The 19,364-nt window shown below is 38.3% G+C and overlaps 1 protein-coding gene across 16 annotated transcripts in view; it reads left to right on the plus strand.

Annotated features, from left to right (window-relative positions):
- The window catches only part of osbpl9 (oxysterol binding protein like 9), a 71,206-nt gene extending 52,059 nt beyond the window's left edge, over positions 1–19,147 (plus strand). For 8 of the 16 annotated variants that reach the window (XM_031900188.1, XM_031900184.1, XM_031900185.1 and 5 more), the window contains 12 exons: positions 347–459; positions 2,137–2,255; positions 3,156–3,241; positions 3,761–3,935; positions 10,712–10,796; positions 12,272–12,382; positions 12,580–12,643; positions 13,615–13,755; positions 14,625–14,703; positions 16,732–16,823; positions 18,046–18,181; positions 18,361–19,147. In XM_031900188.1, the coding sequence (XP_031756048.1) occupies positions 347–459; positions 2,137–2,255; positions 3,156–3,241; positions 3,761–3,935; positions 10,712–10,796; positions 12,272–12,382; positions 12,580–12,643; positions 13,615–13,755; positions 14,625–14,703; positions 16,732–16,823; positions 18,046–18,181; positions 18,361–18,435 (1,276 nt within the window). In that variant the 3' untranslated portion in view covers positions 18,436–19,147. The remainder of the gene's footprint in view (positions 1–346; positions 460–2,136; positions 2,256–3,155; positions 3,242–3,760; positions 3,936–10,711; positions 10,797–12,271; positions 12,383–12,579; positions 12,644–13,614; positions 13,756–14,624; positions 14,704–16,731; positions 16,824–18,045; positions 18,182–18,360) is intronic. The other 8 variants (XM_018093089.2, XM_012961299.3, XM_018093090.2 and 5 more) reach the window with 2 other exon arrangements.
- The last annotated feature ends 217 nt before the right edge of the window (positions 19,148–19,364 follow it).

Consider the following 19,364-nt stretch of genomic DNA (forward strand, 5'->3'; position numbering starts at 1 on the left):
TTATCTGGAAATATTTTATCAGGCCATCTCAGATATAAATATAAAAACAACAAATGTGTCAGGTTTTTCTTTAACTGTTTGGTGTGCGGCACATTTGGCTCACCACTTCTCACCTCTGCTTACCAACCAGCACTTTTCTTTGATTTATTTTCTTTTAACAGTCCTGTGCCTCCATTCTGATAATTTTGCATCATCATTGCAATCCTTTGTTTTTTTTTTTTGTCGTTGCCATCATTAAAAAACCCATAACATTTCTGGTGTCCCTTTTTGTATAACTGAAAAAATGGTAGGTGTGGATTTTCTTTTATGGCTGCTTTACGAAATAATTAATGTTTGTTTATTACAGCTCGTCAGAGTCTGCAACAGCCTTAACACATAGTAGCACAGGGGCCAGTCTAAAAAGACCGGACACTACAGAATCTCTGAATTCCTCCATGTCCAATGGGACAAATGAAGCAGGTACCCACTATTTATGCTTAGAATTTAGTCTGATTAAAATGACATAATTCTGGAAGTAAACAGATAAGTACTGGTAAACATTATTTTAAAAAGTGACAAGTGGTGCTTTTCAGCAATGCAAAGCTGGGTGATCCCAGTTTAGTACAGGTATGGGATACCTTATCCAGAAACCCGTTATCCAGAAAGCTCCGAATTACGGAAAGCCCGTCTCCCATAGACTCCATTTTAATCAAATAATTCAGAATTAAAACGGATTTTCTTTTTCTCTGTAATAATAAAACAGTACCTTGTAACTGATCCCAACTAAGATATAAAGAATCCTTATTGGATGCAAAAAATTCCTATTGGGTTTAATTAATGTTTTATTGATTTTTAGCAGACTTAAGGAATGGAGATCCAAATAACGGAAAGACCCCTTATCCGGAATACCCTTTGTCCCGAGCATTCTGGATAACGGGTCCTATATCTGTAATAAGAAAGTAGCATCCAGCTCTGCTATCAGTATAGCTTATAGCTATATATACTAATAAACGTCCACTGCCGTGATCAAACAGGTCAAGGCAAGCAGGGAAGTTGGGTCCTGTCTATTTGGAAGCACAGAAATGTACTAAAGTTGATATTTGTCCCTAGAGCTTTCCAGTTACAATTATTTTAGTTTATTTTTCATTTCCTAATCAATCATTGCGGTGTAACAAAACCAACTCACAATCTCTAATAATTTAACTGCAAACCCTACCTTTCTGTTCAACATCCGATAAGGTGTTTCTAACAATGGTCCTAACACTTACTATCCAGGGAGGAGCACACCCTATACAAGTCCAAATGCCCTTGGTGCAGGTCAAAAAACAAAACTATAATAGAAAGAGTGCCGCACACATAGGGACTTGATACAAAAGAAAAAGTGGTTTTATTGAAAAAATTCCAATTTTCAATTTTTTTTTTCAATAAAACCACTTTTTCTTTTGTATCAAGTCCCTATGTGTGCGGCACTCTTTCTATTATATATATATATATATATATATATATATATAGTCCACAGGTATAGCGGTGCACACTGGGAATCCTTTAAAAGTTAGCTTTTATTGAACTATATAAAACTTAATACATGGAGAAATAGGTCAACGTTTCGGCCCCCATCTTGGGCCTTTGTCAAGACCTTAAACATGTAACAACCATCAAAGCTATAAATAGATAAAAGCACAAACCCACACCCAATGGCACAAGTCATTCCAGTCATGTCATTCCAGTCAGACTGGAATGACTTGTGCCATTGGGTGTGGGTTTGTGCTTTTATCTATTTATAGCTTTGATGGTTGTTACATGTTTAAGGTCTTGACAAAGGCCCAAGATGGGGGCCGAAACGTTGACCTATTTCTCCATGTATTAAGTTTTATATAGTTCAATAAAAGCTAACTTTTAAAGGATTCCCCAGTGTGCACCGCTATACCTGTGGACTCTATTGAAATTGCTTGAATCGGTAGCACCTGGGTCAATTAGCCACTTGCTAAGGAGTGCTGAACCCTCTTGGTTTGTATATATATATATATATATATATATATATATATATATATAAACCCAAAACCTTCCCAACTGATCATGAGTACACTACTTTTCTGTGGCTTAATACAGTTCCTGCTTTATCACTTAATTCTTTATCACTTATTCTCTGTCTTGCAGAACAGTTTGACACTCATGATGACCGTGATGATGACGGGGAAGGAGAGTCTGTGGAAGAGCACAAAAGTGTCATCATGCACCTTCTGTCCCAGGTCCGTCTGGGAATGGACCTCACTAAGGTAGATAAAAAAACTACAGTGTTTGTTTTATAATTGCATAACCTGACTTTCATCCCACTCTACTAGGAAATAAGTTACTGAAGTATATTGGTTTACATTCTTTTCAGTTCAATAACCATGTTATAATGATCTATTTTTTGATGTTAGAGGGAGATGATTATAACATTTTACTATTTTTTATGTTAGAATTTAAAGCCTTCTATTGTTGCTTATCAACAATTAGTTTTCTCTGGCTGAGACATGACTTGAATGTATTATAAATGAGTAAATAACCCCTCGCAAAGATGTTGAACAAAATTATCCCAGTCTTCCTGCTATAGCCCCAGCATCATCTTAGAGCTATCTGATCTGACTTACTTAATAGCAGGAGGGATCAGATTATGTACGATCCTACAAAATCTTGCCCCGTTGCACTACAAGGTTTTGTGGGTCAGATAAAGTTTGACCCACAAAATCTGATCAAAAACTCCCATGTTATTTAGCCCTTATAGTGCACATTATCTTCAATACCAGGGCAGACATGGGAGACTTTGATCAGACTTTGTGGGTCAAACTTTATCTGACCCTCATGCAGTAGCACAAGGTTTTGTAGGATACTAGAAAATCTGATACCCCCTGCTATAATTTAAGTTGGATTTTGAACCAAGCAACTACATCCAACTTGTTAATCCTACAAAAGTTCCTGTGTAGTTTAGCCTAATTTATAACATTTAACCCCCAATTACAGGGCTAAAATAGGCATTAATGTTAAATGTGTTGTGACAGCCCTTATCTGTGCTGTGAATACATTTTTTTTCTTTAGTTGGTAGTATTGGATAATGTCTTATGCAGATCTATCATGCCACCCTATAATTCACATTGATCTCTTTTTTTTTTAATTTTAAATGTGTACACGATAAGGTTGTACTTCCCACCTTCATTCTTGAACGAAGATCTCTCCTGGAAATGTATGCAGATTTCTTTGCACACCCAGATCTGTTTGTCAGGTATGACTGATGCAGATGACTTGTTCTCCCTCCCCAGTTCATGTTTTGACATATTAGACCTTTCTTTACAGGGGTTGTTTGCTTCTCTTCTTTTAGTATGTTGTAGAGAGTGAAATTCTGAGACAATGTGCTATTGGCCTTAATTTTTTATTATTTGTTTTTCTATATATATTATTATTATTATTATTTAGCTTTTTGTTAAACAGCTATCAAGTTTTGAATTCCAGCAACAATGTGAAACTGGAATATGAATAAGAGAGGGGCAAATGGTTAGAAAAATAACCATTAACAGTAACAATAAAATTGTAGCCTCACAGTGCAATAGTTTTTTGGCTGCCGGGATTTCTTTTTGGAAAGAGGAAAGCAAATAATTTAAAAATTATAAAAAATGCAAACCAATTGAAATGTTGCTAAGAATTAGCCATTCTATAGCATACTAAAAGTTTAGTTATAAGAGAACAACCCCTTTAAAAAGATTTTAGAAAGTTTGTAAAATAATAGTGGTTTTTGTGTTTGCAGCATTGGTGAACATAAAGATCCTAAAGACAGAATGGCACAGGTGGTCAAGTGGTACCTATCTGCTTTTCATGCTGGCAGGAAAGGATCAGTTGCAAAGAAGCCTTACAATCCCATCCTAGGAGAAGTCTTCCAGTGTCACTGGGCTTTGCCAGGCCTTGAAAATGATGAAAATCCTGTAAGTGTTTTTTGGACTGGGTATTATTTTCAAACTGGTATAGACTAAGCAGTACGTAAGTGAAATATCCTGTATTTGTATGTAAGGTTCATCTTCCACTTATAAGTGCAATGTTTGATTAAAGGAATACTGTCATAGGATCAGTTAAAGGAGAAGGAAAGGCTAAGTCACTTGGGGTGCCAAAATGTTAGGCACCCCCAAGTGACTTTAATCGCTTACCTTGTAGCCCGGGCAGGTGCCCCTGTTAGGAGAAAACCACACCAGCCCCGGGGTACCTGCAGCGAGCACTTCCTTCTTCCGTATTTTTCTGCTGGCAAAATCCCTGGGCCGGCATGCGCATTAGAGTGAAAAGCCAACTTGTTAAAGTTTGCTTTTCGCTCTACTGCACAAGCGTGCCAACAAGGAAGAAGGAAACGCTCGCTACCCCGGGCTGGTGCTGTTCTCTCTTAACAGGGGCATCAGCCCGGTGTACAAGGTAAGCGTTTAGTCACTTGGGGGTGCTTAACATTTGGGCACCCCCAAGTAACTTAGCCTTTCCTTCTCCTCTAATAGAGCTTCTCCAGCAAAATCCTGCAATGAAATCCGTTTTTCAAAAACACAAACAGATTTTTTTTAATATTTAGTTTTGAAATTTCACATGAGGATAGCCATATTCTTAATTTCCCAGGTTGCCACAGTCGTGTGACCTGTGCTTTGATACACTTCAGTCACACTTTACTGCTGCGCTGCAAGTTGGAGTAATATAACCTCCCCTTCCCCCCCCTGCAGCCAATCAGCAAAACAATGGGAAGGTAGCAAGATAGCATGGGGCTAGCCATATTCTTAATTTCCCAGGTTCCATTTCCCAGGTTGCCACAGTCATGTGACCTGTGCTTTGATAAACTTCAGTCACACTTTACTGCTGCCCTGCAAGTTGAAGTGATATAACCCCTCCCCTCTCCCCCCCCCTGCAGCCAATCAGCAGAACAATGGCAAGGTAGCAAGATAGCAGCTCCCAGTAGATATGTGAATAGCACTCAATAGTAATGAAATCCAGGTCTGGCTTGGGACTCCTCCAGTTACATGGGAGTAGGAGAAATGATAGGTTTCCTGAAAGCAGTTCTAATGTGTAGCGCTGGCTCCTTCTGAAAGCTCAGACTCAGACACAATGCACTGAGATGGCTGCCTATCCACCAGTCTTACAACTAAAAAAAAAAAACATTTGTTACATAGTTACATAGTTACATAGGGTTGAAAAAAGACCTGTGTCCATCAAGTTCAACCCATCCAAGTAAACCCAGCACACCTAACCCACACCTACCAATCTATACACTCACATACATAAACTATAAATACAACCACTAGTACTAACTGTAGATATTAGTATCACAATAGCCTTGGATATTCTGATTGATCAAGAACTCATCCAGGCCCCTCTTAAAGGCATTAACAGAATCTGCCATTACCACATCACTAGGAAGGGCATTCCATAACCTCACTGCCCTCACCGTGAAAAACCACCTACGCTGCTTCAAATGGAAACTCCTTTCCTCTAATCTAAAGGGGTGACCTCTGGTGCGTTGATTGTTTTTATGGGAAAAAAGAACATCCCCCAACTGCCTATAATCCCCTCTAATGTACTTGTACAGAGTAATCATGTCCCCTCGCAAGCGCCTCTTTTCCAGAGAAAACAACCCCAACCTCGACAGTCTCACCTCATAGTTTAAATCTTCCATCCCCTTAACCAGTTTAGTTGCACGTCTCTGCACTCTCTCCAGCTCATTAATATCCTTCTTAAGGACTGGAGCCCAAAACTGCACTGCATACTCAAGGTGAGGCCTTACCAGGGACCTATAAAGGGGCAAAATTATGTTCTCATCCCTTGAGTCAATGCCCTTTTTTATACAAGACAGCACTTTATTTGCTTTAGTAGCCACAGAATGACACTGCCTGGAATTAGACAACTTGTTATCAACAAAAACCCCTAGATCCTTCTCCATTAAGGATACCCCCAACACACTACCATTCAGTAGATAGTTTGCGTTTATATTATTTCTACCAAAGTGCATAACTTTGCACTTATCAACATTGAACCTCATTTTCCAGTTTGCTGCCCAGTTATCTAATTTTGTCAAATCGCTCTGCAAAGCGGCAGCATCCTGCATGGAACTTATAGTTTTGCACAATTTAGTGTCATCAGCAAAAATAGAAACAATACTGTCTATGCCCACCTCCAGGTCATTAATAAACAAGTTAAACAGCAAAGGCCCAAGGCTGACCCCTGCGGTACTCCACTAACCACACTGGTCCAATTAGAAAATGTTCCATTTACAACCACTCTTTGTACTCTATCCTTCAGCCAGTTCTCTATCCAATTACAAATATTATGTTCTAGGCCAATATTCCTTAATTTGATCATTAACCTTCTGTGAGGTACTGTATCAAACGCTTTAGCAAAGTCCAAGTAGATGACATCAACTGCCATTCCAGCATCAAGGTTCCTACTCACCTCCTCATAAAAGGCAACTAAATTAGTCTGGCAAGATCTGTTACGCATAAAACCATGCTGGCACAAACTAATAGTATTGTGAACTGTAATGTATTCAACTATCCTATCCCTTATTACCCCTTCCAAAAGTTTTCCTACTACTGATGTCAGACTAACAGGCCTATAGTTTTCAGGCTGAGAACGGGATCCCTTTTTAAATAACGGCACCACATTAGCAATCCGCCAGTCTCTTGGCACCATGCCAGACCTCAATGAATCCTGAAAAATTAAGTGAAGAGGTTTGGCAATCACAGCGCTCAGCTCATTTAATACCCTGGGATGAATCCCATCCGGCCCTGGACCTTTGTTTACCTTTACATGTTCAAGTCTCTTTTGAATTTCCTCCCGAGTGACCCATGCGTCAGTAGCTAAATTACTAGAACTGGGCATATTACAAGGGAAGCCTTCATTATCTGGCTCCTCAGATGTATAGACAGATGAAAAATAAGAGTTCAAAATTTCAGCTTTTTCCCCGTTTTCATCAACCAACGTACCCCCCCGTGATAATAAAGTTCCCACCCCTTCTTGCTTCATTTTTTTACTATTCACATAATTAAAAAATAATTTTGGATTCTTTTTACTCCTAGCTGCAATATCCCTTTCCATCTCTATTTTAGCTTGCCTGATAGCTTTTTTGCATGCTTTATTTGCTTCCTTGTACCTGATGAAAGTTTCTGCTGTCCCAGCTAACTTGAATGCCCTAAAAGCACGTTTTTTCTTACCAACCTCGACAATAACACTTTTATTCAGCCATAAAGGTTTTGCTTTGCGATGCCTCTCCTTGCTTACTAGGGGGATATACTGTTGTGTATACCTACAAAGCAATGTTTTAAAGATGTTCCATTTTCCTTCTGTGTCTAACCCCATGAAAAGCCTTTCCCAGTTGACACATTGCAGAGATGCCCTTATACTGGCAAAGTCTGCACGTCTAAAATTGAGTGTTTTAGTTACTCCCTTATAGCGCTGTCTCTGTAGCATTATCTCAAAGGAGACCATGTTGTGATCACTGTTCCCCAAATGCTCACCCACACAAATGTTAGAGATAAGTTCATTATTATTAGAAATCACCAGGTCCAAAATAGCGTCATTCCTAGTGGGTTCTTGAACTGCCTGAAATAAAAAGTTGTCATTTAGCATATTTACAAACCTACTAGCTTTTTCTGACTTAGCCACCCCATTACTCCAGTCAATGTCCGGATAATTAAAGTCCCCCATAACAACAACTTGACCCAGTTTTGAAGCCTCCTCCATTTGCAACAATAGCTGGGCCTCATCCCCCTCATCTATACGGGGGGTGGTTTATAACATACACCAATGATCATTTTCTTTGTGACCTTCAGCCCTACTGAAATTTCTACCCAAAGAGATTCGACGTTTTCATTGGTAATGTCTTTATTACATGGCTTTAAGTCTGACTTTACGTAAAGACAAACCCCTCCACCCTTTTTAATTTGTTGGTTCAAGAATAACATTTTAAATGGTAGAATGAATTATTTGCTATGTAAACAGTATAATTTAGAAATTAAAAGTATACCATAAAAATCTTGACAGTATCCCTTTAAGCTAAGCATATGGTCAGTCATCTCTTGATGGCATTTAAATATGGGAAAAAAACTTTTTGTTTTAACATGCTTTTAAAACTTCCTTATAGCTATCCAATGCATGTTTGAAATCCATTAGCGAGTTCCCACCACATCTGCTGTTATTGCATGTATTTATCAAGCTTTATTAAAACAAAAAACTGTTTCCTAATATCCTACTTGCCTTCCCTTTAATTTCCTTACCTTTCCTTTAATTTGCCATTGATTCTAGTCTTTGCCTGCTATGGTGGCAGTTGAACGGGAGTTTATAATTAATAAATAGTAACAGCCAAGGTGCTACCTTAATAGGATAAATTGCAAAACATGAACATAGCAGCACTGAAGGGGCTTAAGAAAGTGAGAAAATAAATCTTTATTCAGTTCCGCTCAGAGAACCTTTCTCAAGACATGCAAACAATTAAGTCACTAACCGTAACTCCAGGGGAACTGAGGGGAAGGGGGATATTAAATGTGCCTAATAAAGGGGGTGTTGAATTTAAAGTTAATTTTTAGTATGTTATATAATGTCTTATTCCTAGCAACTTTGCAGTTGGTTTTCATTGTTTAGTTTTTGTAATTTTTGAATTAATTGGTTAATATGCCCGGCAGCCAAAAGGCTATTATCTGTAAGGCTACAATTTTTTTTCAATTGTTACTTTTTATTGCTTAACTTCCTTTTCAGCCCCTCTCCTAATCTTATTTCTGTCTCTTATTCAAACCACTCCTTGGCTTTGAAGGTAAAAAAGACCCTAGCAACAAAATAGCCGCTTAAATTCCAAACTGGAAAACTGCTGAATAAAAAGCTAAATAACTAAAACAAAAAAAAAAAAAAAAGAAAACAAATTGCAAATTGTTTCATAATATCAATGTCTATATTATACTAATAGATAATTTAAAGGGGAACAACCCCCAGGTCTTGAAATCATTCATTTCTAATTCATTATTAAGAGCATGAATTTTTTTTATGTATTTCTGGAAATATGTCCTCCAAATCTCAGGTGAGGCTTGACTGCATTGCCTGCCTACTTTCAAGTAAACTGTATTTAGAATTCTTAGATCCCTTTCTTTATAGTTGCTAATAATAACTTAGCATTTAGTGTGTATTCTTCATTTTGATTTCTTTGCCCTGCATTCATTATTTAGCTTTTTGTTTTCCAAAACCCTAAATCACATTTGACTTATTCCATCTGGAAACATCAATTCTATTATAGATCTTTGTGTTATCAGCAAAAAGGGTGTACTTTACCTTGGATACCACCAGCTATCTCAGTTGTATTTAGTATAGTACAGCACAGGAGCCAACATGTGTCCTGTTACATCTCTTTACTGAAGCTTCCACGGCCTGTGTCCCATTCTAAACCTTCAGACATCTAAATAATTCATTAGAGTTAGATGTTTGTTATTTTCCATATAGAAAAAATGACATAATGAAACGTAGAGAAAAATTGTGCATGTAAATTGCAAAACTTAACCCTTACAGCAGATGCTCAAAGGTTTTGTGACAAAATAGACTGATACTTGGAGCTATTAATGATTCCATCCACCCTGACTAAAGCACCAGTTCCAGTTAATAAAAAGCAACCCCCAAGCCTAATGCTGCCGCCACTATGTTTCACTTTGAGTATGGTGTTCCTGTGATAATGTGCTGTGTTTTTGCTCCAAACATACCTTTTGGAATTATGACCAAATATTTCAGCCTTGGTCTCATCAGACTGAATAAAATCAAGGAAATGCAGATTACTCCAAGCAAGAATAAACTCTTTAGCCAAAGCTTACGATGTGAGCACTATGTTTATCCTGCAGAGTGTGGCAGCACTATAAAATTCTCCTCTCGACTGTGTGCAGTATGGCTACACATAGGCAAATCATGAAGTTTGGAGGTATAATGCTACTGCCATTGCCAAGCTGGAACACTAAAGGAAGTAATCATCCTACCTGATTCCTGTTCATTGGGATTGCACAGCTTTAATTAAAGGAACAGTAACACAAAAATATTTAAATACCTTATAAGTCACAAAACATCTCTAACATTAGGTCTAGCCTTTCCCCCCCTTGCCTTTTTTAAATGCTTTATGTAGAATTCTAGTGACGAACCGCTCCATAGCAGCACAGTGAAAAGGCGACAGGTGCTTGAATCCCTGTGTGCACTGACCCGGAAGTTGTCTTCGTGTCGGAGGACCTTTGGCACTTAAGCTTTTTATCAGCGTATGCAGTTTAAATTTATGTTTCTATTTCTTCAGACAGTTTTGGGGGGTAATGTTGCAATCATAAATTTAAACTGCATACGCTGATAAAAAGCTTAAGTGCCAAAGGTCCTCCGACACGAAGACAACTTCCGGGTCAGTGCACACAGGGATTCAAGCACCCGTCGCCTTTTCGCCGTGCTGCTATGGAGCGGTTTGTCACTAAAATTCTGAATGAGTCATTTAAAAAAGGCAAGGGGGGGAAGGCTAGACCTAATGTTAAAGATGTTTTGTGACTTTTTTATAAGGTATTTAAATATTTTTGTGTTACTGTTCCTTTAAGTACTGTGGAGCCCACAGGCACAGTGGTTGCATTTCTTGACTGTATTGCTTTGTGTGTGGCCAGACTGATGGCTAACCTGTATTTGGTACAAATATGTGTCAGTTTTAACTTGTTATCCCTTGATTTGACTCTTTTGTAAACAGGAAGCAGTTTCTGAAGGACCAATTCCATGGGCTTCCAAAAACAATGTTACATTTGTGGCCGAGCAGGTCTCGCACCACCCGCCAAGTAGGTATACAGCACATAGTTCTTAAACTTTCTTCACACTAGTCATCCATTCCCAGCATGTATTCCCTTTTCTTAACAAAGATTTAAAAACTATACCATTTGCAAATAAAATGCAGTCTGAACTCACCTGCCAAATAGAGAGAAACCCTTTTCATTAAACCTTCACTCTATATATTATCAGCCAGTCAGCATGCCCAGCATTCATCACAAGTCTCAGTGTTCTTTTGTTTTATGTATAAAGATTTCAGATCTACCCTCCTGTTGTACAAGTGCATTGCGTTACACTCAATTATACACTAGTCCAATGGTGGGCAAACTATGCCCCGCGGGCCACGTACACGAGACTTGGCGTCTGGGGACTGACGAGCGGAAACGGTGTAATGCTGGCCCAGCCCATCTGTAAGTCAATGTGGCCCCTGAGCCAAAAAGTTTGCCCACCCCTGGCCTAGTCGCATGTACTGATTTCTTTACTTACAGAAGCAGTGCAGTGCCATGGTTGTTAATATTAACCAGCAAAATGGGCTTGAGTCCATTACCAATGTTAGTGTGTTCTATGATTTAATATATTTTTGTCCGCTAGAAATATTGCAGTTGTTTCTGCTTTGGGCTAAAATGGTTTCTTGGGGACTGGCTGCTGATTGTGCAGAACGTACCGAGGTTTGTTAGGTGCAATAAAGAAATGCTTTTCCCTTAATGGCTTTGCATGTTTTGTATTTCTGAGAGCAGTATCTCTCTCTGCACATTATTATTGCTACAGGCCATGTCTGTTCAAGCTCTGCTCTAAGTAATCACTCCACCCTTTTGACTTACTTGTTTCTCTCTTTACTGGAACAGATAGTTCTGTTATGAATCTGTATTAATATAGAAAATAAGGCTTTTATTAGGCTCCTTATTTTATCAGATATTAAGATGTAGTAGCAGAGTCTTTTTAAACAGTTTTAAGTTTAAACAGTTTTTCGTTTTAAGATGTAGACCCTGTTTATACACTGCTCAGTGTTTACTTTGTAAAAGTATTTACAGCATGTATAAACGATTTTTATATCTGCTGCCTGTAATGATTTCTAAATGTGTATTCTGGCCTGTTCATATGTAAATCAATAAAAATGTGGCTTAAAAATATCAACGACATTTCTGTCCAGTGCAAAAGGCCATAAAATTCTCTTGCAAAGCTGCGTTGGCCCCATAGGACTCCAGTTGCATAGCCCTGCTAATAATTCACCAATGATTCTAAATACTGAGTTTTTAAAGAAGAGTATAGCACAGCAAGGGTTTCCGCTCCTGCTTTGCACCTTAGAATGAGGGGGAATTATGAACGAGCATATATATATATAAAAAATTTTACTGGAAAGAGCGCTGTCCTTTATCCAGTGTCTGTGTGCATATATAGATATATATCTTGTACTACTAGTGGTGCTCAAGTATAAAATCTCTGCCATCACATTTTTGTTCATCAAGTGTCCTCTTCTTGTGTTCAGTTTCAGCCTTTTATGCTGAATGCTACAACAAAAGAATACAGTTCAATGCGCACATCTGGACAAAATCCAAATTCTTGGGGATGTCTATTGGAGTCCATAATATTGGGCAAGGTAAGAATCTGCATGAAGTCATCAGAATGTTTTAGTGAGTTTTTTTTTTTTTTTAAGAGAATGTAAATGGGCTCTGTAGCCTATTCTGTTTTTGTCCTATCCACATAACTGTCCTATGGATAGAGAGGTAACAACACTGATTATCAGGCTGTTACAGTCCTTATACTTACTGCACACATTAATTCTTTCTGGGACAGGTTGTGTGTCTTGCCTTGATTATGATGAGCACTACATCTTAACGTTCCCCAATGGATATGGGAGGTGAGTTTTCCATAAATAAATCTGCTGCTTGCAGTATTTCTACCAAGTATGAGTAGTAGTAGTAGTAGTATCAGTAGTAGTAGTATCAGTAGTAGTAGTAGTAGTATCAGTAGTAGTAGTAGTATCGGTAGTATCATCATCAGAAACAGTCATCCTTGTTTATAATTAGGAGAACTTCAAAGAAGCTGATAAAACTAATTACCAGTCCCATGAGAAGCACCCAATAATGAGCTACTCAACAGGTGCTGATGCTGGTTTATTTGTTCAAATATAGATAAGAATCTTTAAACAAATTGCCCTGTTTATAAAAGAAGGGAGGGGGTGAGTTCAGTGAAAAAAGCCCAACTTTAAAATTAGTGCTTTATAATTGCAAAAATGGTTGTATATTATAACAATAGGCAGAATTTAATTTAAAAAATCATTTTAATTGTGTTTATTTTAAGCAATGTTTTTTTTTTTAAGGTGAATACTGTCCCTTTGATGGTATACATTAGCTCAGGGGTCCCCAACCTTTCTTACTCGTGAGCCACAGTTAAATGTAAAAAGACTTGGAGAGCAACACAAGCATCATAAAAGTTCATGGAGGTGCCAAATAAGGGCTAAGATTGGCTATTAGGGAGCCTCTATGCACACTAGCAGCTTACAGGAGGCTTTATTTGGTAGTAAATCTTGTTTTTATTGAACCAAAACTTGCCATCATGTCAGAAATTCAAAAATAACTACCTGGTTTGGAGGCATTGAGAGCAACATCCAAGGGGTTGGTGAGCAACATGTTGCCCCCAAGCCACCAGTTGGGGATCACTGCATTAGCTTAATCTAGGCAAGGATCTGTCCTATCCTGCAGGGAAGGGGCCATATTCTTAAATATCAGCATTAAAATGAATTCCAGGTTAATAGAATTATAAACTCAGCAGTTCTCATTTTTCTCATATTGTCTTGGAAAAGTTATCAGTAATTTTTGCTTTGTTTAGATCTATCTTGACAGTGCCTTGGGTCGAGCTTGGAGGTGAATGTACCATTAACTGTTCCAAAACTGGTTACAATGCCACCATCACGTTCCACACCAAGCCTTTCTATGGAGGCAAGAAGCACAGAGTCACTGCGGAAATCTAGTAGGTTTTTGGTGATTACTTATATATGTTTTAGGGCCGTGACACATGGGGAGATTAGTCGCCGTGTGAGAAATCTTCATTGTCTCAAGTGTCTAATCTCCCCGCAATGCCATGCCACTGGCTAGAATGTAAATTGCAGGTGGGATGGCACGCGGCGCCGCAATTTGCCAAAGTTGCCATGAGAGGAAACTTTGGCAAATCGCAGTGCTGCGTGCGATCCCACCGGCGATTTACATTCTAGCTGGTGGATGGTATTGCAGGGAGATAAGTTACCCGCGACAACGAAGATTTGTCGTGGCGCGACTAATCTTCCCGTGTGTCACGGCCCTTAAAGTATTAGATGGATTTAGGATTGCCTACAACATATACAGACCAGCTTCTTACTCTGAAAGGGATACTGTACAGCAAAGTCAAGTCAGTTATGAACAGCAGGTCACATAAGCCTGCATTTATTTAATACAGAAAAATGTAGGTGCAAAGAGGGTTCCCCCTCTTAAATGACATGTCAACCTCAAATAATTTTTGCCTAATTAAAGAAAACATAATTCTAAGCTTTCCAATATTAATTTATTAAAAATTATCAGTGCTTTAAAAGTTATTTGTAAACTTAATTGCTAATGAAAGCAGTATTTGCTGAACTCCTGGTTGTTACTTTTTAAACAATATTACAAGTGCCAGGCTCCTCCAGCAAGGCAGGTCTGTCAGTCTGCTGGTTTGTGTTACATTGTTTCAAACGCCAGAGCCACCAGGGCAGAGAATATTAAGGACTGGCAAACACTACTTCTAATAGCAATTATATATACAAATAACTAAAAAAAACATGACAAATATGTAATGAATGTATATTGCATCTTTTTTTTTTTTTGCAGTTCACCGAATGACAAGAAACCATTCTGTTCAATTGAAGGGGAATGGAACGGCATCATGTATGCAAAAAATGCAAATGGGGTAAAGAATGATAAACCACTCTGTACTTTACAGTCTTGTATTCATTTCATTTGTACATTTTTCATTTGAAACATTTGTAAAGTGTCTTAGTAAGGCTGTGTGATAACAATCCAGCAGAGAAGCTAGCATTTTGTTTGGCATTGATTGTGCCATTGTGGGTTGTAACAGTATTCTTTGACTAGGAAGTTCCGTTGGTTTCTGTTTTGTTGATGGAGGCTGAAGATTCTTTCTGGTGGTCTCTCCACAATGAAATGGCTAACACTTAGGGGCACATTTACCAATCCATGAATCCGAATCCCGAATGGGAAAAAAATCGAATTGGAAACGAACATTTTGCGACTTTTTCGTGTTTTTTGTGATTTTTGTCGTCGTCGCCGCGACTTTTTCGTATTGAGCACTCATAAACGGTGGGCAAATCTTTCCGACTTTGCATGATTTTGGAAGCCTCCGATAGGACTCAATGGCACTCTGCAGCTCCAACCTGACCCAAGGAAAGTCACGATACTGAAGCTTAAATGAATCCGAAACTTTCGTAGTCGGCATGACAGTACGATTTTTTTGAGACGGCGACGAAAAAGTAGTGACAATTCGCGGACGGTGACGAAAAAAAATCGCAAAAATACCGATCATTACAGAAAAAACGCATTCGGACGTTCATGGATTAGTAAATGTGCCACTTAGTTTATTTGGATCAAATCTAGCTACTCGTACAATCATAGCTTATTAAAGGGGAACTATTGCAAAAATTAAAATATAATATTAGCTTCATCTCACTGAAATAAGAAACTCGCTAAAATTCTGCACCACTTCTGAAATCACATGTTCACTATATTCCCTCTTAGCAATCTGTCCCTGTTCATTCTTGTCAGTTAGATCGAAGAGAGGGATGCCCAACCTTTTATACCCGTGAGCCACATTTAAAGGAGAAGGAAAGGTAAAAACTAATTAAGATTTATCAGAAAGGTCTATGTAAATACAGCCATAAGCACTCACAGAAACGCTGCACTGACTTCTCTGTAAAAAGATTAGTTGTGTCTCTTTTCCTCTGCCACAGACACGCAGCTTTTAGCTTCCTGCTTTCTCCTGCTCCCCCCTCCCTCAAGAATGCTAAGAACTCACCCCCCCCCCCTTAGGAATGTGGATCTGAGCCAATCAGCAGGAAGCTGACTTATAGTCTTACCAACTGAGCATGTTCACTTGGTCCTGGTGTCCTTGGGCAGGAGTGAGGCATTATGGGAACTTTCTTTACACAGCTCAGCATTTTTTCTTCCTGTTTGGCTTCTGATCATCTGAACAGGAGAAATATGGGGAGACTTAAGGGCACTATTGAGAAAATTGAAGGTATGTCTGCAGCTTGAGATTAACTCTTTACTAGCCTTTCTTTCTCCTTTAAATGTAATACGTTGTAATAAGTTTTGGAGAGCCCCTATGTTGACTGGAGCCTTACAGAAGACTCTGGCAATTACACTGGATTTAATGCAATCAAAGAGCAACATGTTGCTCACGAGCTACTGGTTGGGGATTGCTGATCTAAGATATAATTTAAGATGGGCTCCTTTTCCTGGCAGATGTATTGGAGCTCATGCAAATAACTGGATTCAACACAAACATAATCCCAACCTGTTTTATTAAGTATAGAACTAATGTTCATAATATGACGATCCCTTCACTATTGCGAAGTGTAAAATCAGTGGCACACACAATGTGTTGCTAGTTATGCCAGTGAAGGAAAAGGCTAATCTGATCCCATTGGCCTCATCTTTTGTGCATAATGACAGGCTTGATATGGGGCCTTCGGCATTCACTAGTGGTGGATTTTCGAATGGAAACTTTAAACTGTGCATTTTCCCACAGAAATCCATAGATTCACATGGCTGATGCCATGCTTGTCAATATGCGTACAAGACGAGGCGGATGGAAACAGTTTGGCCTGTGTGTGCCACTGGCTTGAGGTGTTCATTTAGCAATTTTTTAGACTATACACAGATTGATCTTTTTTTAATGTCACGTGTAATGCTTGCTACACAGGAGAATACAGTATTTATAGATACCAAGAAAATGCCTACAGTTAAAAAGAAGGTCCGGAAGCTGGAAGATCAGGAGGAATATGAATCTCGAAGGTGAATGAATTAAGAACCAGTATTTAAGCAGTGAATAAATTAAGAACCAGTATTTAAGCAAAGTTCTTCAAAATGTTGCAACCATTAACCACCTAATCATACCTCTGTGCTTTCAATGCTCAGGAAAAAGCTTTACATATAGGAGATTCCCTTCAATGTAAAAATATTGTTGTTATTATTTTTCAATTATATTATTTTTTGATTTAGTAAATGAGATTTACCTGTGCAACTTCAAGGTAGCCTGATAGATGATATTTCTATTGAAAATAGTTGTAGTTTTTTTCTTTATATAAAAAACTGTATCATATATGAATAGTTATTATAAGATTACTGAAATACATTTCATCCATACTGCCCAATCATCTACAATGTTTGGCAAGTTAGAAGGGGCCATTTAGACCGTTAATCCGGAGATCTTTTGGACAGAGAGAATTGAAGAGGAGCTGCAGCTCTGAATAAACAGAACACTGCTGAAATGATCTTACACATAAATGTATTCCCTCTCCTATGCTATCCATCCGTTCAGCCCACAGTACTGTATGTATGGCCAACATAATAGGTAAGGGTAATGTCCCACAGAAAGATTAGCTGCCTGTGATAAATCTCTGCTACCGAAGGCGACTAATCTCCCTGAAAAGCTTTCTACCAGCAATAAAGGGAATCTCCAGTGGAAAGGCCTACACAATGCTTCGGTTTTCAAGATCATGCAAAGTTTCCTCCTGCTGTCAACATTGCACGATTTTGGAAGAACAAAGCATTGCGTAGGCCTTTCCACTGGCGATTCCTTTTATTGCTGGTAGAAAGGCTTTTAGGGGAGCTTAGTTGCCTTCGGTAGCAGAGATTTAGTATGGGCAACTAATCTCCTCATGGGACATTACCTTAAAAGGGCTTGTCAGGGCAGAGCTGATAAAAAAAAATGTTGAAATGAAAATCAAATACTTGTAACTTTGAGTCAGGGTAAAAAAATGTTAGATTACATATTTTTTGGTGTCCCTTTAGGAAAAATGGCCAGAGAGCAGAGTCTATGTACAGTTTGTTCATACAACACCTTTAAAGCTGTTCAGTAGAGTGGCAGAAGGCTTTTCCTAGTGACCAGTTTTTAAAGAGCACCTATTGTGCCCCACTGCAAGCGGAATGCGGGCTCTGTTAGCCTGCAATATTACAATATTTTGATGATAGATGTCTTTTCAATGAATAATATTATCTTTGTGCTTGTTATCAGGATGTGGAAAGATGTGACTTTTAACCTGAAAATTAAAGACATTGATGCAGCAACTGAGGCGAAGCACCGCCTGGAAGAAAAACAGAGAGCAGAAGCAAGAGAGCGCAAAGAGAAGGAAAAGCAGTGGGAGACCAGGGTAAGACTTGAGTGCATGAGAGACCGATGTAGGATAAATGTTATTTTCACTTAGACCTCTTTTAGGTGTGTTTTGCCAAGTAATGTCATGTGTTTATTGCAGTCTCTCAGTCTGTCAGTTACCTTTTATTATCTGCCCCATGAATGTGGGCTTTCTGATGTGTATATGTTTTCTTCTAGCTGTTCCATGAGGATGGTGAGTGCTGGGTGTATGATGAACCTCTGCTGAAAAGAGAACCAAGCCTCAGATATTAAGTGGCTCGCAGAATTATCATAAACAAAAAAAACAAATATATAAATATGGTCCAAAGCCAAGAAATGAAGGTATTAAAAGCCCAGATGAGCAGATTTTCCTGTGGTGCTGAGAGCTCTCTTTACACTGCAGTGTTTCCTAACTCAGGGATACTGGACATGCATCGTCAGACAATTCATTCAGGGCATTCTGCTGCTGAACAACTCTGTGCTCTTGTTCCATACTCTATGCTTTAATGGTCTGTTTATGTCAATCGCAACAATTTAGCCCGAGTAAGTGAGTAAAATGCATCTTGATAAACACTATGAATATGTTCAGCACAGGACACAACACAGAACCTTGCTCACTTCATTCTTACTAGTCCTTATTTAAATTGCAGGACTTAAAAATTGCAATTATATATCCAAATAAATTTTGAAATATTGTATATACTGTATGAATCTGGTATTTTAATGCAAAGCTGACCATTCAGTTGAAATTGTACAGCTTACTTTTGCCACTCTTCTTTCTTCAGAATACTCTATTTTAGATTTTTATTTGATAATCATACCAGAACCATAAACAATCCATCTCAAATACCTTATAGCTTCAGCAAGCGTCTCCTTCCATACATACATTTGTATTTATTTATTTCCTAATAAAAGTTAGAGCAAATTATTTTATTAGACTTGCATTTATGATTTCCAATTAAAATATAATATTCAAAAAGTAAAATGCATTTGTATTATTTTGAATGAGGGTACTGGGATTAACAAGAAGTATTATTGGCACTTACAGCATTCACTATTTGCCTGTAATTGTATGATTTGGTTTTGGGTTTATGAAGAATTCATGTGAATGTGCTATACACAGACAAGTCAAGAGTAGACAACATAAGTCCCATTATGTCTGGCATAAATGAAATAAAATATTCCACAATAACAGCATCCTA

The sequence above is a fragment of the Xenopus tropicalis genome, chromosome 4 (assembly GCF_000004195.4).
Source record: "Xenopus tropicalis strain Nigerian chromosome 4, UCB_Xtro_10.0, whole genome shotgun sequence".
Classification (NCBI taxonomy): domain Eukaryota; kingdom Metazoa; phylum Chordata; class Amphibia; order Anura; family Pipidae; genus Xenopus; species Xenopus tropicalis.